At 49.7% G+C, this 24073-nt stretch overlaps 1 protein-coding gene across 1 annotated transcript in view; it reads left to right on the forward strand.

Annotated features, from left to right (window-relative positions):
* The window catches only part of BCAS3 (BCAS3 microtubule associated cell migration factor), a 602596-nt gene that overhangs the window by 558766 nt on the left and 19757 nt on the right, over positions 1–24073 (forward strand). Inside the window, exon 23 of the mRNA XM_044921944.1 lies at positions 19863–20030. Within this exon, the coding sequence (XP_044777879.1) occupies positions 19863–20030 (168 nt within the window). The remainder of the gene's footprint in view (positions 1–19862; positions 20031–24073) is intronic.

Genomic DNA, 24073 nt, shown 5'->3' on the forward strand with positions numbered 1-24073 from the left:
CAAGACAGATGCTATCTCTGCCTTCGTGGGGCTTCTATTCTAGAAGAGGAAACAGACACATCAGCAATATTCATGGAGTGTACTGTGAGGAGGTAGCTTCAGGGGGCTCTGCCGTGGGAGCGTGTAGCAGGGGCACCTGGCCTCATCTAGGGGAGGGCCAGGGAGGGCGCCCCAGAAGTTCTATCTAAGCTGCCATCAAGGGGTGAGCAAGACAAAGATGGAAAGGCCCAGAGATGAAACGGAGCATAGTCCACTGGAGGAACAGAATGAGGTTCCTCATGTTTCCTGCAAGGCACAGGGAAGGAGGGGGAGAGATGAGCCTGGACGTGTGAACCAGGGCCAGGTCATCACGAGGCCTGGCAACCATGGCAAGGCGTGGAGGCGTCACTCTCGCACCTTTCTGCCCCTTTGGACAGGTATTTCCTCACTTCTGGGATAACTCTGAAATAGATACCCATCCACACGCATGCGCAAGCCTGCAACTCTCACAGGAATGCTGACTGCCCTGTCCCTTCTCATTTGGAGGCAGTACAGGGTCGTTTCTGGATTATAAGCCATCCGCCTGGGCACGGGCTCACTCGCCTGCTCTAATCATCTTTTCCTCCCACCTCAGGATGCCACTCAGCCTCACACAACAGCAGCTCTCTGATGAAGAATAGAAGTGACAAGGGCAAAATCAAAAACCTTCCAGAATGTATTCAGTGGGGAACTAAAGGCGGGAAGAGCGGTTCTCTGGTTCCCAGCCGACACCCCCTTGCCTGCTTTCTCTTATCAGAGGAGACTCCACTTCCAGTATGCCTGACTGGCTGACTGTGTGATTCTTCAGGGGCTGTGATCTGTGCTTGTCACTCCTACACTGGTTGCTTTTAAGATACGTGGACTTCTGAATCTTTAAAAGAAAGAACTAAAAAGGAAATCCCAAAGGCCGTTAGTTGGCAGGTCATCTGCTGAGAATGCGGGAGAGAGTTGTGACAGGTTTGGGGGGTTTGAGAAGAAGAGGAAATACGGGAGGGAACCGACCAGGAATGAATGGGTTGGGCGGGGTGGGGCGGGGGGCGGTGCGGTGGCTGAGAAGCAGGGAGGGCCTAGCTGGTACATTTGTCATGGTGCCAGTGGATGCAAGTATGAGGTTTTCTCCAGCACAGCCCAGCAGCCCAGGAGCGGGAGCAGAGGCATCAGGTGGCTGGATGGTGGATAGATCATCTTGGATGCGTTTGGGAAAGCAGGAGGGGCAGGTTGACAGGGGGAGCAGTGATGGCGGTGGCGGGGGGCGGGGGGGAGGCGGGGGTTGAGGGTGTTATTGGACTTATGAACCTGAATACCGGGATGGACAGTGAAGAAGTGTCACCAGGAGGGAACCAGTAGATTGGGATGATAGGGAAGGGCTCCAGGGGCTAGCAGGCTCAATGAGGTGGAAAAGCATCATTAGGAAGAATAGGAAATGAGGGAGATAGAAAAAATAGGAAGTTTCATGATCAAGATGTGGGATTTCTTGCTTCAAATACTAGAAGAGGCAATTGCAAGATGCAGGTGAGTGAGTTGCAGGAATGAAGGTGAAGTCATTGGTGTGTGGAGGTCAGTGAATTGTGAGGCCAGGAGTATTGGTTTGGTCATGCACCTGAGCATCACACTTTCTCAGCATTTAGCTGGAGTGATTGTTACTTAGAAGGTGATGGTGGTGTCGTGCCATAATCTTCTTCTTCAAAGAAGTCAAGGGATTGACCTAGAGGGTCTGTAGAGTGAAAAGGACGAGAAGCACTGTTCTCGACAGCTCCTGTGAGCTCTGAGCTTCTCTCCTGATTGATAAGATAATTCCTTTGGAAGAGATGATGGAATTCACAAAGAACATTTGTATTCCGTTGTAGAAGAAAGTACTTCCTTTTATTGTCAGCGCATTTCAGCATGATTGAAAAATCAGGGCGAAAACTTCCTTTAAAAGTTTAAGCCTGGAAGAAATATACTATCTGAGATGTCCAAAATCCTGGCCCCAGGGTCCAGCTCTGTGGCCTGATGAGAAGTCTCTTTATACCTCAGCTTCTTTGTGCAACGGAGGAACTTCACCAAGTCGTGATGAGGACCAGCAGGATGGTAGTGCATGTAAGCATTTACTGTGTGTCAGGCACTGTGCTGAGCACATTCGTTTAAGCCTTCATATTTTTTATTAGTCCCTTTTAAAGAGGTATTCATTGAACCAGGAGAGGTGACTAATTTGCCCAACATTATGCAACTATTAAGTGACAGAATAAGAGCCCTAAAGCCTGAGCCTTTAACCATCTCCTGTACTGCGTCTTAAGGCAACATGAATACAAAAATAAGGCAAAACACTCACAGCACAAAGCTGAGGGGAAGTCAGGAGAATGGGTCACTGCAGTCACGTACACATGCTAGAGGCTGTGCAGCTGCTGTGGGGATAGAGCAGAGGGACCATTCCCTGCCCGGAGGACCCCCGGAAGGCTTCATGGAGGAGAGCGCGCATGGGTTGAGTCTTCAGTCCGCAGTATGAGGCAGCTTGTCCTGTCAGTTGGTGCTTCCTCTCATGTTGGTCTGAAATACATCAGCCCATTGTCTTTTCTCTATGTGTCCTGTGTGGCCCCTGGGGCCACAAAATGAATAAATAAATCTATTCCCTTTTCCATAAAGTTGTGCTTCAGATATTTGAGTACTAGAATCTTGGCTCTCTTAATCTCTTCTCCAGGCTAGACAACCTCAGTTTCTTCCTTCCCTTCTTTCCTTCCTGCTAAGTGCCAAGAACTGAGGCAACATGTTGTACATTTGGAATACAGAGATTGAAACAGAACAAAACAAAACAAAACAGCAGCAGATCCTTCCCTCCAGGAACCTACAATCTAGTGAGAAAGATAGACCAGAAAATACGTTATTGTTCCTTTTTGCAGTCTGTCCCCTTTTCCAAAACTGCCAGCACCCAGCACAGCGGCTGGACCGTAACAGACACCCAGTAAGTGTTTGTTGTGGAGTTGACTAGACCAGGGTGCTATGTGGAAGGCAAGCCAGGGTGTTGTGGGGGGCCTATTGGAAGACCTAAGTCAGACCGAGAAGGAGGGTGGTAGACTCCCCCAGCTGATCTAAGTCTTCAAGGATGAATAGGACTTAGCTAGGGCAGAAGAACATTCCAGGCAGAGGGAGCAGCCGATTCAGAGGCACAAGGGCAAAGCACAAGGTGGGGCATGGTGTGCAGAGAGTCTGGAGAGCTGGCCAGGACTGGATGATAGATGGTGTTGCTAAGAAGATAGGGCTTTATCCTGAGGATAAACGAGTAAAATGTTCAGATTCGCATTGTAGGAAAAGTCACTCTGGTGGCACTAAGAAGACTTAAGTGAAGAGAAGCTATATTAAGGGACAGAAAGACCGGTGTAAAGATTGTTGGAATAATCCCAATGGGAACTGAGGAGGGCCTAAGCTCAGTGGCAGTGGAGTAGGGGACAGATTGGACAGGGCTTAGGAAGTAAAATCCACAGGACTTCCTGATCACTAGGGGTGAGGAAAGGGGGGAGTCTGGGTGGGCCACTGAGAAGACAGTGTTGCCATTCACTTAGGGAATCTTGAGAAGGAAGAAGTTTCAGAGAAGTCAGGCGATGAATTTGCTTTGGACATAGTGAGTCGGAGGTGCCTGTGGAGTACGTTTGGTCTGACATGAGTGGATTCAGAGGCCAGGAGAGAACCGGGTCAGAAGTGCAGTGGGGGAGGTCAGTGGTAGTTGTAACTATGGGAATGGATGAGTTCACCCAGGTGAAATGTACAGAGAAGGAAGAGAAGGGGGTGAAGGGTGGAACCCTTAGAAGCATGACCATTTGAGGAGCAAGGGAACAAAGCTAGACTTCGGGAGAGACTTGGGGGTGGTCAGGGAAGGAGGAGGAAGCATGGGGAGTAGTCAGCAATTTGCCAGCACCGTCGGCTGTCCTTCGTGGTATCTGGATTGCCGCAGGGGACCACGTGATTATGGCTGAGCTACCACGATCAGGGGAGGATGGACACTTTTTCCATAAGGCTGGATTTGAGGGGTTGCTGCTCTAGAGCAGTGGTTCCCCAAATTCCCAGGTAAGAATCAGACCCTATCCCAGAACCGCTGCGCTGAATCATCTTGGAGAAGGGCCTGAGAATCCATTCATTCCATAGGCACCCCAGGTGATTCTTCCCATTAGGAAAATCTGGGAATGAGGCTCCAGATCAGAGGTTGTTGATGAATAACCTGGGAGCTCTTTCCAACTATACAAACCACACCTCCTCCTCCCACCCTACACACAGACAGATTCCATCTAAAGTTCTGGAGAGTCCCCATCCTTTGAGCCACTGGTTCTGTGGCTCTCCTCAGATTCATGGAGATGGAAGTGCTCACCCATTGATCTAAAGGAGAGCTTCTGAGCAACTGTCTGAGTATTCAGGAGTCCGGTGGAAATCCTGCATTTAGACAGATAATTGGTCTAGCACTGCTTTTCTGAAAGCTATTGGACTAGAGCATCCTCACTGCCCTCTGGTGTAGACAGTCTGATTGGCTGCTCCATTTTGTGGAATAACGGGCCTGAATGTGATCCAGCATTTAAAAAAAAAAAAGAAAAAGAAAGAAAACCCACCATATGTTAAAAAGCTATTAAAGAAGTTTGGAAGAGGCACCATCTGTAGACAAAGAAGACATTTTTAGGTGATTGCCAAGGCCAGAGCTGGCTCTACCTGTTTATATGTTTGAGACCTAACACTGCCCACTGTCCCTCATCATGAGGCATGTTTAATACAACTATTCTCAGGATCAATTTTGTAAATAAGGGCTTTGTCTCTACTAAAGGTATTTTATTAGGCATACATGTGGTTCAGAGGGTCTGTGAAATTGCAAATCTATGAAATTCAAACATTGTCATGAATGAATAGTCAGGATAAATAATATTTCCTAAGCACTTGATCTTGGGACATTATCTTTCCAGGATAAATAGAGATATTAATTATACTATTTTAATATTATAGGGAGAAGGTACCTGCTGAGGAGAATACTAAGGAGTGTGGCTCCAAGGAGCATAGGGACCCCTTCTTTTTGGAGTTATTTTAGAATGAGAGATTTAAGGGCATTGCCGCCTGGAGGTAAGGTGGCTGGGGAATGCCTTTATGCGCTCCTTTTCAGACCCATGACACACACTTCAGATCAAAATATAGTGAAGGTTTGTTCTTCATTCATTCAATAAACATTTATTAGGCACCTTTTTTTTTTTAAGATTTTATTTATTTACTTTAGAGAGAGTGTGCGAGCAGGGGAAGGGGCAGAGGACAAGGGAGTGGGACAAGCAGACTCTGCGCTGAGCATGGGACTTGACGCGGGGCTCGATCCCACAACCCCGAGACCAGGACCCCAGCTGAAATCAAGAGTCAGACGTTCAACCGACTGAGCCACCCAGGCACCCCCATTAGGCACCTATTATGTGGCAAGATCTGTGCTGCAGGCTGTTGGTTCTTCGATATCTCTGGGACATCAGAATAAGTTCAGGGTAAGCTCTGACCCTGAAGGGTAGCAGTTAAGTGTCTTGTGCAGCATTAAAGCTCCAGTGAAGACACGATTGGTAACTTCACATTCCCATTTTAGGGTTGAGCGGTGTGCTGGGCTGTGTGGACATTCCCATACCTCCAAAAGCCAAACAGCTTAAATAGTATCCTTAAGTCTCAAAGGATCTGGAGGGAAATGGTGAGACCCACCAATATAAAGCCATCTGGCTTCTAAGGGTAAAATCAATACTTTACATACCTGTTACACAGCATAGTCTTAAAGGCTCTATCATGCATGTTGTCATTTGAATCTTAGCATGATTTTGAGGATTATAAATAACTAGCAGTAATAATAAGTAGCATTATTGTTTTAAAGCTTTATTTATTTATATATTTTTAGAGAGAAAGAGCATGAGCGGGAGGGGCAGAGGGCGAGGGAGAGAGAATCTCAAGCAGACTCCACGCTGAGCTCAGAGCCTGACGTGGTGCTCGATCCCACGATGCTGAGATCATAACCTGAGCTGAAACCTAGGGCAGATGCTTAACCGACTGTAACACCCAGGTGCCCCTAATAACTAGCGTTATTATTCCTCTTTTATAGTGCAGAAAACTGAGGGGCCAGGAGGTGACTTGCTAGAACACACCAGCACCAGAACTAGCGCTCAGTTTCCCCTTCTTAATCAAGTGTTCTTTCTACCAATAGAGAGCTCAGTGACCTTATAACCACCTCATTTGTCCAAGAGATCTGCCCCCTACCCCCATCTCACAATGGTCTTTAAAATAAGATATAAGAAGGTACTAAATGGAGGGAAGGGATTGCAGCTAGAGTCGGAGCACAGGCCCACTGCCGCTGGGCCTTGAAGGTGGACCCCACAGGCAGGGCGAGAAGGAGGGGGGATGGTTCACTCAGTAAATGGGGCACCACCACCCATTTTGGATCTTGACAACAGAAGAGTCACTTCCTACATTTGAAGATTACAGTGGTCTTATCCAGGCCTCTTTATTTTAAAGGGGGGTCCAGTCCAGAAAGGGTTAATGGCTTGCCCAGGAGAGTTTTGGTGAATTTGCAAGTTCATTTTGAGCTATTTGGTAGGTGTTTCTACAACAAATACACTTGGTTTTTATTTACTTTTTTTTTTTAAACAGTCTGAGGGATGTGAGAAAGCTCTTCTAAGTAGCTTTTCAACCCTAAAGGCATTTCTAAAACTCAAATGAAGCGCAATGAGAAATTCTTTTGTTCAGCTGTTAGCCCTAACTCAAGGTTGGATGACAGGTCCGTGTCTGTCTGAGATAGTAACATGAGGTTTCCAGGCCCCTGCGAGGGACCTCTTGGCGCCTTGGCATTTTTGCCTCTCTCCTTATGGATGACTCTGATCTTCCTCTGAATCCATTATGTACCATAGGTCCAAAGATAAAAGGCTAGGTTTCTGCGTGCGCACGCGCACACACACACACACACACACACACACACACTCATTCTGGGCTGCTCCTTGCATGAGTGTAGCAGAAACAAAATATGTTGCTTCCTCCTCATGGGAAAGATTGGCATTTCTCACACAGGGGCAGGCCAAGGAGCTCTCCTGGCCCCTTTGAACTTGCGTCTCAGCTAGGGAAATGAATAACATCCTGATTGGCCTCGATGGAGTAGAAATGGGGGGTGGGGGGGAGGAGGGGGAATCCTGGCCCCAAGCTCCAGCCATGGCCTAGGAATCGCTTTTACCCACAGGTGCCAAACTTGGCACCCAGGGAGACCAGTGAGTGCAGGGAAAATCATAACCAGCTTAACACAGTTATTTGGGCATTTTCCACACTTACTAATGAAGTGGGCATTTTACAAGGCGTCTGCAGCGTCTCCTCCCCAGGTAAGCAGGGAGTCCCTGGCCCTCTCCTGAAGGCAGTAGGGCCTCCGAGCGGGGGGGCAGGGCAGACACAGCTGAGCTCAGGCCTGCCCCTCGGCAGCTGTGCCAGGGAGTCCCCAGGTGCTCCGCACCCCCACTTGGCTCTTCCCCGGTTGCAGGAGGTCTCAGCTTCCCTGTTTGCTTTAATAGAGTGTTAACCGTAGGCCCTAGAACTTGTGTTAACACTTAACACGGGGCGGGAACTGAGGGGAGAGGCCAAGGGCCTGGCAGCTGAGAGTGGTTTGAGGGTTGAACTTGTGGGGCAGGGAGGGAGGAGGAAAAGCAAGGCGCACAGCAGTTGAATGTCAGCCCGATTAAGCGGGCCCAGGACTGCTTTGCAAGACCAAGGTTCTGTTTGCTCCTGCTTCTGTCACAGGCCGTGTCCCATCCTCTCCCTGGGCCTCAATTTCCTGGTCTTTAAATGAGTAGAGAGAGCCAGATATACTCACCGGAAGGGTGAGGGGAATACAGCATAAGCTGCTCTCTCCAACTCTAGTGTGCACACGACCCCCTGGGGAAGTGATTTAAGTGCACATTCTGCTTTATTAAGCCCGGGGCAGGGCCTGCAAGGGGCTACATTTCTCCCAGGCTTCCAGGCGACACTGCTGTGCCGTCCAGTGGCCCACACTTGGACTAGCAGAGGTGTAGCACGCGGGACTGGGTTCTCCAAACTCATCTCTGCCCCTCATGTAATTCCCTGCACTCACTTCCTCAGCTGTGAGACCAGGACTTGTAAGAGTTGCCTTGCCTTCCTCTCTAAGGGTGTTGTGAGGATTAAGGCAGTGAAAGCACCTTGTAAAGGGTAAAGCAGGGTGCAGTGTAAGGGATTATTGTCATTGTTAAGATTTCTACACCTCATTGATCCCACTGTGTGTTCCTGCAGCTTCTCCACTTTTCCCTACATCCTCCCTGGTTTCCATGCCCGGGCTGATGATGAGTCAGTGTGACCAGTCAAGGCTAAACAAACACTTGGACATGTCGAGGCAGGAAATGACAATTCCCAGGCACCCCCACTGTTTCAGGTGTGGAACAAGCCATGGACACACCTTGTGTGATAAGGTCAAGTGATAACCGTGTTGAACCCCACCCCCACGCCCACCCCCACGGGCCGCAAGGCCAGGAAATGAGGCCAAAAGTCAAGGAAGTCCTTGTAGGACAATGGGGCCCAAGCCAGCACTAGTTAGGATTTCAGCAAAGTAAGTCACCAGTCTACCCTGTGATCCCATTTCGGCGCCTGCCTCAGGCCGCCATGATAATATTTCTGTAGTGCCAGTTTGTTCACTGAGGACCTTCACAGATGGTTCCACAACTATCCTGGGAGGCAAGAAACTAAGGTGACAGTCAACTATACTTCAGTAAAGAGAAAAAAAGTAAAGAAACGAAGGTGAATGAGGCAAGTCATTTCCCCATCGGGGGCCTCAGGATCCACATCTACAGAATGGAACCAACAGTATCTGTCCTGCCCATGGTACAAATTGCTGTGGTCCCACCGTCAAAAGGAAATAACTATGTGAAAATAGGCACCGATTCTGAGAAACCTCGTGAGGTATTACTCTTCATGAGGGACCCTCCACTCCAGTGGACTCCACCTCCTGCCTCTACTTGAGGAACATCCCTGCCTTCGTGTTTGTCCTCAGACATCCCCCCCACTGTGGAATGTCCTCCACCCATGTCAAACCACCACGACTGATGGAAACCGTCCCAAACCACCCCAGCTTCAGTGGGTGTCCCCCATTGTCCAAACAGTGCTGTTTCTTATCTTGCTCCTCTTAGGCCCTGAGGCCAAGGCTTTGCTGAACAGCTTTGTTGTAAGGGCCTGGAAAGTAGGAGTCCTGTTATATAATATACCCTGTGTCAGAATGGCAGGCCAGGCACAAATCTTCCTCCCAAGACCCCTGTGGCTGAAAATCTGGTTCAGGTTTGCCCCTTGGAGTGAGAGCTGATAGGTTTTGATGGCCGCGAGAAGCGGAAGGCTGACCACATGCTACAAATGGAAATGTCTCTTGCCCAAGCTGGGAGCACCATTTTAAAGCCCACGTGGTTAGATGACTACCAAAATAACAAAACCAAAACTTGGCAGGGCGTCAAACCAGTCAACTCCGGGACCTGCAGGCGCATCCAGGACCCTCCTGCAGCTCAGAGTGGGTTCCTCCCTTCTTTCCCACAGCTACTGCCTTGGGGGCATAGAGGAACAAACCGGGGTAGGAACCACGTTGCCCACCCTTCTCTCCCTGGCCTTTGAAATTCCTGAGGCCAGCAGCGGCCCAGGCCTGCAAAGTTGGGCCTCCAGACATGTCAGCCAGCCCAGGAAGCAGAGAGGTCTCATCTGAGGAAATGCAGATCCTCAGGGAAGATCAGAAATAACCCAAAAGGACAAGCCATGCATGTCTGTGTGTATATTGAGTTTCACATCTGAAGTCCAGTCATCGTGATAAATCTCATGATTTTGAAACATCTTCTTTAATTAATAAAAACAGAAGACTTCTTAGCCCCAGGTTTCAGACTTCAAAGTTCTCCTCAGTTGAGAGCCTCAAATTTGGCTTGTTTGTAGAGTACTGAAATCTCTTTTAAGACAAACACAGGATTTGGGTTGGGTTGTTTGTCCTGCCTCCCAACTGCCCAACTGCAAGAACCACTTAAAAATTCTGCAGTAGGAAGGCTCAACTGGAAACCCCCTTACTGGTCCTGCAGCCGTATTCTCAAAATGAAAATTCGGCATGGATTTTAGTGGAGAAAGTACAGGCTCTGGACCTAGAATCAGAATCTTGATCGTAGCCTTGACATCATCATCTTGAGCAAAATTTTACTTTTCTCGGCCTCAGTTGCTTGATCGGTAAAATGGGAATGTTAGCACCACCAACCTCATAGACTTGTTGGGGTAATTTCAGTGAGGTAATGTATTGTAAAGTGGCCATGCCTGGCACAAAATAAACAATAAATGTTAGTTCTCTTGCCTTCCCCGATATCTGATCTGATCGCAGGACTAATTATTTGGGAGCGGGCCTATTCTAGAAAACCCAGTTTGTGTGCTTACTTGTGTTTAGAGATACAGTTCTGCGAAGTTATTTCCATTCAGGGAGATGTTGGAATAAAAAGGAGATGTTAGGTTTCCGAGGATATAGTTTGTCTTGCGGTGTATTCTGAGCCTTGCCATAGGAATCCTGTAACAGAGCGCCGTGTGTAAATTTTCTCTCCACCCTCAGAAGCAGGGCAGAGCATCCTGCAGGGAATATTTTCATTGTAGTCTAGCTGCAAAATGATTCTTCTCTTCCCACTTGTAGGGGTAGAAATCTTGATGGTGTCTGTTTTAAAGCAGAGGAGGAAAAGATCTCTGGGATCCTGTCTGGGAAATGCCAGTGTCAGCCTGACTTGGAAAGCTCTTCTGTCTGAGGCACCTCCAGGTCTGCTCTGAGTGGGGAGCCCATCGAAATTCTCCTTATTGGGCCCTGCAGTGATGACTGATCTCCTGTGCTCCCAGGCAAAAGGCAGGGGCCCGGCTCAATGACCTCCTAATGATGTGTGAGGGGCTCAGACATTCCTTGGCAATCAGGAAAGGGTGTCTCCTAGCAAGCCGTGTCCTGTTTATCGAAAGGTTGAAGGCTGGGGTGGCCGGGCAGGACGAAGATGACAGGTAAAGGGGCTTGATTTAAAAATGGACTTCTTCCAGCATTGCTCTTCTGGTCCTTTCTGATCTGATGTATGAAATTTGTACAGAGGTCAAATTGTTTCTGCCGTTTTCACACACACAGGTTGGTGCACATTCCTGACACAAATTAAAAGGAAATATGTCAGATGTACACAGGGATGAGTCAACATCGCGTGCGGCCGGCCACGGATACTGGGAGAGGAGTCAGATGCGGGCCGGGGACCTGCAGGCCCCCTCTACCCCCAGCCGTGTCAAGACCAGGCTCAGGGGAGGCCGTCCCCTCAGCTGCTCCTCAGGGGGCTACTGTCTGCGTCCCAGCGCACGTGTTTCTGGCACGGGACGTTTTTTCTCTCTGGGCTTTTTCTTCGTGTTTGTTCACTTGCTTTATACTGATTGCCAAAGTTACAGGAAACATATGGACAGGTATAACGTAACAGAAGAGTCCCCAGTAACCCAGCTACCCAGAGGCAACCATGATTAATACTTCGTCGTGAATTCTTTAAAAATGTTTTTCTCTGCTTCCTTTACATTGCTCAGTAATACTAACTGTCCAGTTTTGTTTTGCTTCTTTTATTTAACATTATATCTTAAAGAATTTCCCCTATAATAATGATTTTTCATGACCACCTAATATTCTACTGCAAGAAGGAAGTATGCTTTACCTCACAAATACCCTATTTTAAGGCAGTGTTAAAGTAGCAAGGGGCATCTTTATGCGTGAAGGTTTGTTGGCGTCTTATTTACTTGGGCTAGAATTCTGGAGGTGGATCCCTAGGTCAGTGGTTGGGCATGTTTTTAAAAGGCTCTTAGTACAAACTGCCAAATTGCCCTTCAGGTAGTTTTCAACAATAATATTCCCCACCAGCAACAGTCCATCTCATTTTGTCCTTACCCATGTTGAGTATGATCCTGTTTATTTATTAAAGAATTCAGGAGCCAAAACATCCCCCACAGATGTAGGGAGAGGTAAGGAGATCATGAGGCCGGAAGGGAGCTAACCTGGGAGCTAAGAGCCACCTGCCCTGCCCTCCTGTGCCCCCTGCAGGCCTCCTCAGGGAAGTGGGGGCCACACACCCACTTCTGTGCTGCGAGTCCCCATCAAGGGCCCACACAGAACCACTCAGTTTTACTAATGGAGTTCCCACACCAGTGTCTCTCATCTAGCCCTTGTCTTCCGGCCTAGAGGTGTCCCCAGACCACCGTCTTCACTTTCTAAGCCTTTCACAGAATCCTAGTGCCCCTCTGAAGAGCTGCTCACGTAGTCCCATGGTAGGCAGTCCTCTGGGTTCGGGTGGCCCTGTGCAGCTTTGATGCTCACGACAGCCTGAAAGGCAGATATTCATTTCCCTGTTCTGTAAGTGTCTTCCTTTCCTAGGGCTGCCATACTAAATTACCACAGCCCTGGTGACTGGAAACAACAGAATTTTACTCTCTCGGATTTCTGGAGGCCAGAAGTTCAAAGTTAAGTTGTCAGCAAGGTCACACTCCCTCCGAAGGTTCTAGGGGCACATCCTTCCTTACTGCTTCCAGCTTCCGGTGGCTCCTGGCATTCCTCATCTTGTCACAGCATAAGTCCAGTCTCTGCCTGTCTTCACGTGGCCACCTTCTCGCTCTATGACCTCCCTCTCCTTTCTGTCATAAGGATACCAGTCACTGGATTTAGGACTCACCCTAACTCTAGGATGTTCTCATCTTGGATCCTTAATTATATCTGCAAAGACCCTATTTCCAAAGAAGGTCCCATTCTGAGGTGAGCGTATTTTGGGAGGAAATGCGGTTCAGCCCACTATGGCAGGTAAAGGAACCAAGGTCCAAAGAGGCCAAATGACTTTCCCAAGATCATACAGTGAGAAAATAGCAGGAGATGGCATGTGAACCCAGGTCTTCTGCTTATCATATACCTTTAAGTAAGAAAAAACAACAACAACAAAGAAAACCACGTATGGTATGAATGCTTAATTATGTTTTCTGGTTCGTGGAAAATGAAATATGGTACCTTTTACCCTTGGATACATCAAACATCATCTCACCATTACTCTGTTAGTGTATTTATTATTAATTACATTTGAAACTATTCATGCTGGTGTGATGAACCTCTTATGTGGGAGTCACTCATTTCCTGTCCATGTGGTAAGTGGGGAAATTAAGACCTGGAGTGGCCAGAAAAGTTAATGGGAGAAGTCCAGTTATAACCTTGGTATCTTGAGTTGTGATCTGTCTCCTCCTCTTTAAAGTATGAGTTGTGATCATACACTGCACTTGTGAAAGCAGTTGCCAAAACAACTCTTCTGTTAAATTGTAAAGAAATCTTGGTGTCTCAGTTACTGTTGACTCCTCTGCTCTGGCTTAGGACCCCTTGATATGTTGGCCACACAGGGCGGTCTATTCGTGGACCTATGATGAATGATGAATAATTCCTTCCCAGCCGTGGCCCCAAGGGCCTATGAGAACAGATGTGCCATAACATCATCACATCTGGCACGTCAGCATCTCCTGGCTTGCCAACATTAGCGAAGGCATTTCTCTGCTGCTGGTACCTTTCCTTACTCAATTTACTTCTTACCTGGAGGAGCAAATCCCTCCCTTTTTTTTTTCATGTCTTATATATTAAGTCATCTCTAAACCCAGCACAGAGCTCAGACTCTCGACCCTGAGATCAAGAGTTGCATGCTCTTCCGACTAAGCCAGCCAGGCGCCCCAGCGGAGTACCAAATCCTTTAAAATGACCTAACCCCAGGGCACCTGGGTGGCTCAGTCGATTGAGCATCCAGCTCTTGATCTCCGCTCACATCTTGATCTCAGGGTCGTGAGTTCAGGCCCTGCACTGGGCTCCACGCTGGGTATGGAGCCTACTTTAAAAAAGTAATTATTGGGGCACCTGGGGGGCTCAGTCGCTTAAGCGTCTGCCTTCAGCTCAGGTCATGATCCCAGGGTCCTGGGATCGAGCCCCGCATCGGACTCCCTGCTCGGCGGGAAGCCTGCTTCTCCCTCTCCCACTCCCCCTGCTTGTATTCCCTCTCTCTCTGCCTCTCTCTCTGTCAAATAAATAATAAAATCTTTTTTTAAAAAAAGTAATTAATTTAATTTAATTTGAAAAATAAAAATGACTTAACCCCAAAACCCAAACCCCACAGCCAAATGGATGAATATGGGATAAAGGTGGCACACTGTCACAAGTTTGGTGACCATTAGATAATCTGAGTCATAAAAGACTGCCGGGGTCTAGGCCCCTTTGCTGTATACCATGTCTGTGGGCGTGGGATCATGGTTACCTTGGGAACCACCCTAAGGGATTGAGAGGGGCAGACAGGCTCCTCATATTCTCTCACCTTCCCACAGCGAACCAACCTCCGTTAGTCACAACGTAGTGCATATTGACATAGTGAAATATGCCTGTGGCCACATCCGGGTACCAAGTAAAGCTAATGTCCTCAGCCTGTGCTAATGTGAACCAGCCTGGAATGCAGAGGAGCTCTCCCCCACAGTACCAGTCCCCAGCTCTGTTGAGTGAGCTAGTTTGGAGAACAGGCAAGGAGGCTCTCCGGTGGTGTCTTCCATCCTGCCTGGAATCATTTCTTAGCTCTCATGGACGTGATTATTGTCGTGAGCTCTCACCCAGAAGGGCTTGTGTTTAATGACGAGTTTTGCTCCTGCTACCTGGCCTCGCAAGTGGCTGGAAATCTGATCAGCAGGCTGTCATCGAAGTCCAAGTCCTGGGCTAAACCTAATTGAGGCACAGGGAAGGCTGTGCCACAGTCTCCTAAATAGCTAGGGTGTGATTAGACACTGTCAGCTCGGAGGAACACCCCACCTCCCCCATGCCCCCTCTTTCCCTCAGGCTCCGTTGCCCCTCAACAATGGTATACAAAAGACAGAGCACGTGTTCCCCTAGGCTCCCCAGGAGCTGCAGGCTTACCAGCTGTCACAGCATGTCTTTAATGGGTTTGTGAAACCCAAGAACCTGACCCATTTCTCCTCTGGGGAAAGAGTGTAACACAGGATGCCAAGCTGGAAAGCAGGATTCGGGAAGCTCACCTGTATGAGCCTGGCTCTCTGTGCCATCCAAGGCAGGTTGTTCAGTTCTTCCAGTTCCCGGGGTCTCCAATCTAAAATAAATGCACAGAAGGCAGCAGAGTGATACCGTGACATTGTTTTCTGCTCACTTATAACCTCCTTTCTTCCTCTTATTTAATTTTAGCTCCCTTTTCTGCCTACATCCAGCTCATTCCTCCCAATCCTGGCCCTAGATGTTTAGGCGCCGGGATCCTACCCAAAGGGTATTGACTCCAAAGCGACTGTCTGATTTCTTAGATGGTCCTAATCAGTTGATAAGCAAACACATTTTGAGTAAGCATGATGCACAAAGTCCTGTACTTATTACAGACTGATGGATTATGGAGGAATCCATGCCCTCGAGGAGCTTCTACACTAGGTTGGAGAGCAGATCATGAGAATAACACAAGGCAGGATGGGAATGACCCCATGGAACTGATCTCATTAACCTGGGATCTGAAGATGGACTGCAGAGAACCATACAGAACCATAATTGCTTTACAACGTTCTATGAAATTGCTTACATAATTTTATGTATGCAAACATACATTTTTCGGGCAAGTTCAGAACTTTAATCAGCTTCACCTGAAAGGTAAAGAACCTGCCGTGCAAACAGACTTTCTGGAACAGCTCTCATTATAACCTGCGTGGTCACTCAGGGTTTCACCGAGCAGGTGAGACTTGAACCAAATCTTAGAAAATGCTGTGCAGAGAATAGGGTGGGAGGCAGCTTAAAGGAAGGGGCTCCCAAGAAGCCTCAGAGCAAGACTGTCACACCTAAACCCGTCCTTACGTTACCTCACCTCTCTCCCTCAGCCTCAGTAAAATACAGATCTGTAAAATGGTGACCATTGCTGCTTCCCAGAGTGTTGTGAAGGACCATGAACTTTTTTTTTTTTTGGCTCACTCTGTATCTCAGTGCCATGCTTGACTCATATCATAGTGGACGCTAATCAATATTTGAGGAACGTGTGAGTTAATTAAAATAATAAACATGAGGGGGCTTTGCAACCCGCAGAGCATTGCTTCAGCAAAAGATCTTTGTTGCTAAGTACGTATATTTTGTGCTTTGCAAACAGCCTGCGCTAAGTGTCTTCTCCCCTTGAAACTGACCTTTTCTCCCGTAATGGGACTCAGAGGGCCAGCTCATCTGGTGGAGTGTCTCGGGGCCGACCCGATGAATGATAGCCGTGGAGACAACACTGGCACAATGTACAGTCGCCTAAGAGCGCAGAGGTGACCTCACTGTCCAAGGGCTTGGCCTCTTAACCCCAGCCCTTGCTGACACGCACACACCTGCAGCTCTCTCACTCCGGGCCCGGGACAGTCCATGAGCTCCTTTGCTGTCCTCATCTGCACTGGCAGGGGGTGGAAGGCAAGGACAAGGAAGGGGGCACTGCAGAGCCTCTGAGGGGATCCTTCCAGCACAATAGGTCCTCTCTGTGACTTCTCAGGACAGTAGAGACGATCCAGTGCTCCCCTGCCGGACGCTGTTTGTATCCCCAGCCTCCTGCCTGCACCCTCCTAGCAATACCCATGTGAAGAGAGAACAGATTAGATCTTCCATCAGTGTTTTTTCCCTGCCGTGTGCCATCCAACAGACAGGAGACTCATCAGCATTACGGTGATACTCCAAGGAAGCTGGGCTGGTGGGGAGTGGGAAAGACTTTTTAAAGGTATTGGTTGAAGGTGACAAGAGTCCGCAGAATAAGTTAGGAAAGATAAAGGTGATTTCTCCCTATAACAGTTCTCCACTGGAAGGGATGGAAGAATAAAGTAGGATGAAATCAGAGAAGGAAACAAACCGTAAGAGACACGTAACTCTAGGAAACAAACTGAGGGTTGCTGGAGGGGAGGAAGGTGGGGGGATGGGGTAACTGGGTGATGGGCATTAAGGAGGGCACGTGATGTAATGAGCACTGGGTATCATATAAGACTGATGAATCACTGACCTCTACCTCTGAAACTCATAATACACAGTATGTTAATGAATTAAATTTAAATTAAAAAAAAAAAATAACAATTCTCCACTGCAGATGCAGCCAGGAGAAGCAAAGTGTAAACCGATAGAACGAACTCCAAGCTAAGAATTAGGGGCCTGTCACTTAGAGACTTCGAGCATGCCGTTTACTCTCTCTGAGCTTCCAGCTCCTCTCCCATAATAATTGGAGGTAGTACCTACTCTACCTCTCAGGATTGTTGTGATCGTCAGCATTTATGATCATGCTTCCAATGGTTTAAAGTTGTACGTATTTGCTATTATTAACATATACAAGAGCACACCCATTATGTGCCAGGGGATTGATTGTGTATTTATCTAATGCAATTATCACAACAACCCTATAGGGTTGTATTGGTTTTCCATTTTTATGGATGCGGAATCAGAGGCTCAGAAAGGTAAAGAACTTGCCCAGACCCACACAGTTAATATGTGTTGAGAGCCTACATTTCAGTCCAGCTCTATTTCCATTCTCCACCAGCTCATGATTTCTTTTTCTCCTGTCTACTGTTGTTTTGTCCCTAAAATACCACATGCTCCACTGGCCTTTGCTGTCTGTCGTAGGCCAGGCCCACCCTCTTACCTGAACCCTTCTTGTCATAACATCTTGCTGGCTTATGTTGTTTTCTTCTTCCTCTTGGCCCCGCTATCTGCTTAGCTGCCCTGACCTCTAAGAGTGGCATGTACTAACTCTGACTGAGCACCTTTTAGGGGCAGGCACACTGCTCTTGTGAAGTGACAGAAGGTAAGGGCGTCCCCGCTCTTGAGGCAGACTCTGAGACATGTCTGCCCATAAGAAAGCTGCCACGGCAGCCCTGAGGGTACAAGGGGGAGGGGTGTCCATGTTTCATTACTAATTCCCTCATCTGGCAATCACCAGGCGTACATGTCCCAGGCAGACTCTTCAGAGTCACCATGATGCTACAGCTCTTGATCTTGTCGGTTAAGAGTGGGGCAGCACCGAAGGAGAACATAGGCTCCGGGCAGGAACCTGGCTTAATCTTTCATTCCTTCGAGGCAGGGTTATTAGTTCTACTTCAGAGATGGAAAAAGGAGATAGAGGGACTTGCCTAACATCACTTAGTGAGTGGGGAGTGGAATCAAAAGCTTAGCTTATGTCATTAGTCCCTGTGTGTCCTTAGGGCCTGGGCACCTTTGAGTTGTTGCTAATGCTTGGTCTCGGGTTGGCTCTGGGCTTGGCACTGCCAAGGCGTGGCTGCACAGTTGAGGCCCTTGAAGGGCTGACACTCAGAGCGCCCCACCCCCACTACCAGCGCCTGGCTCCCCAGATCCATCCTGACCCTACTTGATGAAGAGAGAAGGTGGTATCAGGCAGCTCCCCATTCCTGGGTCCCACCTGACAAGCCGATGCAACCAGCAACCCAGTCCCAAGGTGGGCCTCCCTCTCTTGGGGAGATACATTTATAGATGTTACCCATCCTCCCAGCACCAGGAATCTACCCCACAATTAGGCAAGAGATAAATCAAAGCCAAACTTGGCTGATGACATTCAGGAGCCAGTGGTGACCCTTGCCACACATATAAATCCCAGCGGGCTGGCCAAGGGCCTTTGTCTGGTCCGAAGAGCTCAGGATTATCTGGCCCTCTTTGCTGATGTATGGAGTCACCGGCTGTCGGAGTGTTTACTAACGGTTATCACCTCAATGCTTTGGCCATTATCAGAGGCAGGGCCGCCTGCCGGGGCTGGGGCTCGCACCCTCTCTATTACCACCTGTCATTGGCAGAGAGTGTGTGCTGACGCTGCCCAGTCCTGACCGCCTAGGGAAGATAGTTTCTGACGGCTGATCAAAGAGGAGAAGCAAGGCCTGATAAAAAGTGTGTGTTGTGCGTACTTTTAACTTTAGGAAACATTGGCATTTGCATTTTTTCCCCATCTTCCTGGTGCTGGCAGGAACCTAGCCCAATAAATGCAGTGGATTCAGTTACCTAATCACTGGGAAAATGGTATGTGCTTAAAGCAACAGAGCATGACGATAATCTCCTTCCAAGAGAGAGTAGACGAAATAAGCTTTCACAGAAGACTTGCTGTATAATAGAGGAGAATAATTTAAATTTAGACTTTGAAGTGATCTTGCATGTAAAATTTCATCTTGGCACTGAGCAGAGTGCCATGTACGTCTTGGAATTGGAGAGCAGCTTCGGGTTAAGGAACAATTTTTGCCGAAGATTCTATCACCCAGTGCTGTTGCTGGCATCCCCCAAATGGTGCCCCCATTGTCCGTCTGTCCTTGGGCAGCTAGGGGACTGCGTGCAGCAGAGTAGAACGAGCTCTAGATTGAGGCATCAGGTGATAGGAGTTCTTGAACCAGGTCTGTCACAAACCCGCTGCTGGATCTTGGGTCGTAGATGTAACACGAGGAGGTTTGCTACAGAGGATGGAGTGGTATGGAAAACTTTTCTGAAGCTTTAAAAGCCCCGTAGCCCCTTTTTTAAATGAACTGTTAGGGAAGCCCTATTGCCTCAAAGAAAGAAAAGTAGAGATGTTTGGGTTGAACCTGGCAAGGAGGTGCTCTGCCCTTGACCTACTTCTGAGGTCTTTTTTCTGGAAGCCTACCCTGTCTGATCCCGTGGCACGAGCTGCTTCATTCTGCCTTCCCACCCGGGTGTCACGGTGGTGTCTCCTGCATCCAGCCTGGAGAAGCGCTGAAGGGGACCCCGCGGGGTGCGGGTAGGGTGGGGAGAGCTGGTGGTGGGTACACAGAAGAACGGGCCGCTCTCTCAAAGCACGGACTCAAGGTCGGATGTCCCGTGTGTGCCGCAGGTACCTTTGACCGGAGCGTGACCCTGCTGGAGGTGTGTGGGAGCTGGCCCGAGGGCTTTGGGCTGCGGCACATGTCCTCCATGGAGCACACAGAGGAAGGCCTGCGGGAGCGGCTCGCTGATGCCATGGCCGAGTCGCCGAGCCGGGACGTGGTGGGATCCGGAACAGGTAAAGGTGGCCTCACACTTCCAGCCTGACGCGGTCAGGACAGGCCCGTGTGGGCGTAGGCCTTCTCTGGCGGGAGAGGGTGTCCATTTGTTCTAACCTTGTGTTTCTTTGGTTCGCACTCTGACTGCCCTCAGTTTGGAAGTCTCTGGTATTGGGAGAGCCCTGTGTGAAGGAGTGCACCGGGCCCCGGTGACCCCTCCTACGTGGAATAACACATGTAAAAATGCGGTGATAAGCGCAACTGTGTCATATATGCGGCTGCCGAAAGGACACCTTCTCCAAGGGAAGGGACGACCTTGGCAGCCCTGAGGCTCGGAGTGTGGAGGCAGCAGACCTCCTGTCACGCCTGAGGCTGTGTGGACTAGCAAGCATCAGTGGGGCCTGCCGGCCTGGAGGGAGCAAGCGCCAAGCAGGCAGGGCTGGTTTGAGCCCCCAGGCTGCTTTTTCTCCTGCTGCCTTTGCCCCTGCACTCTCGCCTGTGAGAGGGCCCAGCCGCCGGAGCCCGGGGCAGCTTCTCGAATCCTAGAGCAGTCAGAAGACGTCCTTAGAAGATGGGTGAGCCCTGCCCCAGCAAGCAGCGTACATGTGCACGCACACACACGCATGTGTCCACGCACACACACAGCATGCAGTTAGGAAAGACCACGATTCTTCCATCTCCACACAGTTACAGTACAGCCTCTGCCTCCTCTTTCCCGAAGCACCTCCTCCTTCTCCATCTCTGTGCATGCTCTAGCCCAGCTTTTAGGCCCGAGAAAGACCGCCCAGCAGGCCTCTTCCCCACTTCCTGAGGTCGAGCAGATCCTGGCCGTGGGCCTTCCCACTCTCGCTTGCCCGAGGCCTCTATAGACCGGCGCCCGGTTCTTTACTGTGAACGTTACCGCCCCCGCTGCACCGGCCTACCCGGAAAGAGGATCCCGGCGAGGAGAAACTTACAACCTGGGGCAGGAAATCAGGACCAGCAAGACTTAGAGAGGCAAGCATTTGGGGCAGGACTTGAACTGCCTGACGTCATCACACGTCCGTCTCACTTCCGTGTGGACCCTCCCCGTCCCTTAGCTAGTTGGCACTTCAGCCCTTCCCTCTCTTCTTCCCCTCCCATTCAGTCCTCGTGTTCCTGCGCAGCGCTAGCTCTGGGCCCGCCCACGGTGCTTGCGCGGTACCCGGCAAACGGACAGAATGGACTCAAGAAGGGGAGAGAAGGAGTGGGCCTGGGGATAGAGAAGTGCCTCACAGGCCGCAGGGGACAGCCCTCTCTGAGGGCCAGCCCCCTTCCACACCCCCTCCTTCCCTGGAGAGAGAGAGGAGATGTGGACCTTGGAAGCGGCGACCAGCCATGCCCCCTTCCCGCGTGCACACGCATGCGCAGACGTGTGCACCCCACCACTGTCCCCGTCATCCAGCCCTCCAACTCGTGGATGGTAGCCCACCGCGCCACTGTTCTGCAGATGAGGCGGGCTCTGAGCCCACTTTCCTTGGAAGCTGGCGGAAGGGGGGAAGCTTTTCCCTTTCTGCAACTCCCCCTAGCACCACCTTCCCCCTGCACCCCTGGGGCCCCTGCCAGCCCCTGCCACATACCCCAGGGCCTGGTGTCACCAGACTCCCCAGGAGCCGCCCTTGCTGGGGCTCACGCAGCTCTGGGGCAGCTCCCCTCAGACAGCCCTTGGAGCCCCTCAGTGTCAGCCAGCAAACAGATTTAAAGGTACGCTGGGCCAGAGCTGGAGAACTTCAGCCTGGCACAAACAGTAGCCTGAACAAACCTGGCAGCAGTTCATCGGCCAGACAGCTGGGGGATTCCGGAGTGTCTTTGTGGCCTTAAGCAGGTTTGTGAAATTAAAAAAAGAAGAAGAAGAGATGAGAGAGGAAATTAAAACTGCATGACCCACAGGTCAGAAAATAAGAGATGCCCTTCTTGAGCAGAGGGATTTCATTTTCCTCCCCAAACTGTCACCAAAAGGGATTCATTTGGGGTTTTCTGACCATATTAAATGTATCAATTTTTAAAAATCTACCTCTATTTTAAAGGTCAATAAGTAAAGCAGATATTATGGAAATTAACTCATTTCCCCTCTGCCATTGCTGAGAATCACTTGTCCCATTGTGCCACTCCAGATGAAGTGCCAGGCTTCTTGGTGTGGCCCAGGGCCTCGGAGGGGCAGCCCAGCACACCCAGAAGTGGCCTGGGACAGGCGGTGTGATTTGGATGCGAGTTTCCAGCAAGCCACCCTTTGCCTTAGCAGCCCGTCCCTCTCTTGTCTCCCCACCACCCTGCTCCTCTCGGTGGCTCACAGGACCTACAGATAAGGTGACATTACGTGTTTGCCCGTGTCAGGTACTCCGAGGCAGCCGAGGGAGTCAGTCCTATAGTGCCTTCCATCAGGCACCCTGTGTAGTCCCAAAACCACGACCGATGGCCTCTTCATCGAGGTCTGAGTGGAGCATGCTCTCGTGACCCCCAACACCAAAGCCCACTCTAGAGCGTGCCCCACTATTAAGTAACAGGCTTTGCAGTGACGTCTGGGAATTGTTTACCAACCAGCTCTCCAGAGGGAAGCAGGAAGGCCCTGCTTGGTAGCATTTGGACATTTCTATAGTATAAAAACTCACGTTATGGCCAATTTCAAGCCATCAACACGGTGTCAGTTGGCTAGCTGAATTCCTGAAAATGTCGCCATCAGCTGGCTCCAGCTCCTCACCAGTAAGCTGTACCATGGGCAAGTTAGCCATCCCCCAAAAGTAAAGCAAAACCTTTTAAAACCTTGCTATTCAAAGAGTGGTCTGCAAACCCACAGCACCATCTCTACCTGGGAGCTGGTTAGAAATGCATAGTCTCGGGCCCCACCCAGCCCCGCTGAGTCTGCACCCGCATCCTAATAAGATCTCTATGCACATTTTTTTTTTTTAAAGATTTTATTTATTTATTTGACAGAGAAAGACACAGCCAGAGAGGGAACACAAACGGGGAGTGGGAGAGGGAGAAGCAGACTCCCTGCTGAGCAGGGAGCCCGATGCGGGACTCGATCCCGGGACTCCAGGATCATGACCTGAGCCGAAGGCAGTCGCTTAACCAACTGAGCCACCCAGGCACCCCTCTATGCACATTTGACAAGGTCCGTCTTAAAACACGGTTCACCTAGGAGGCAGGTGTTACTTCTGTCCTCTGTGGGGGCTGCTGACCGGTTAGTCTAATTAGATCACACGTGTAATTTGCAAATCTGCTCTGAAATAACTGGCTGAGTTGCTGTCTTGCAATATCATCACGCCCCTTGGCCCTGTTAGCCTTCCGTTGTCCCCATTCAGCAGAACTCCAAATCAAGGTCAGTCCAGTTCTGCTCTTACACTTAGGTTTGCTGAGGGAGAATCACAAGCTGTTCAGATTGGTGCCTCTAGAGATTTCTGGCATCTACTCTCCAGTGAGCCTGGGGAAGCCTTCTCTATTTTTCCAGTAGCCCCTCCTCCTGTTCTCAGTTTGTGCTTGTCTTTTGCAGCAGAAACTAGCAACCAGCACCTAGAACAGTGTCTGGCGCATAGTAGGCCCGTGGTCACTATTTGCTGAGTGAGTGAATTCTGCATTCAGCCTAGATGTGAGCAGTTCTGCTGCAGCCCCTGCCTCCTGCTATGGCTTCTGGTCTGGTTTCCTTCTCTTAAAGATTCCACGGATCTCTGGTCCCCTATGAGTTTGTTTTCTTTTTTAATATTTTCCCTCCATTTTTGCTTTGTTTTTTTTTTTTTTTTTAAATATGGCACATGTGCTCAGTCCATCGTTTTGAAATCAGTCTCTTGCCTTCTGCACGGGTAGTATTTCAGACTCCCCCATTCTCCTCAGGTCTCTTACCCCACCATCTTGTCTCTCACCCTCAGAGAGAAAATGGTGGTCATTGTTCAAGAAATCTCTTGACTGCACGCGCCCAGATCCCACCGGTCCCCACAACAAGCTCCCCCTCTCCTCCTGAGGAGGAGCAGTCCTGGCCTCCAGAGCCTGCGCAACCACAACAGCCGCGCCCCCCCCCCCCCCCCCCCCCCCCCCCCCCCCCCCCCCCCCC

This window comes from Neomonachus schauinslandi, chromosome 15 (assembly GCF_002201575.2).
Source record: "Neomonachus schauinslandi chromosome 15, ASM220157v2, whole genome shotgun sequence".
NCBI lineage: Eukaryota > Metazoa > Chordata > Mammalia > Carnivora > Phocidae > Neomonachus > Neomonachus schauinslandi.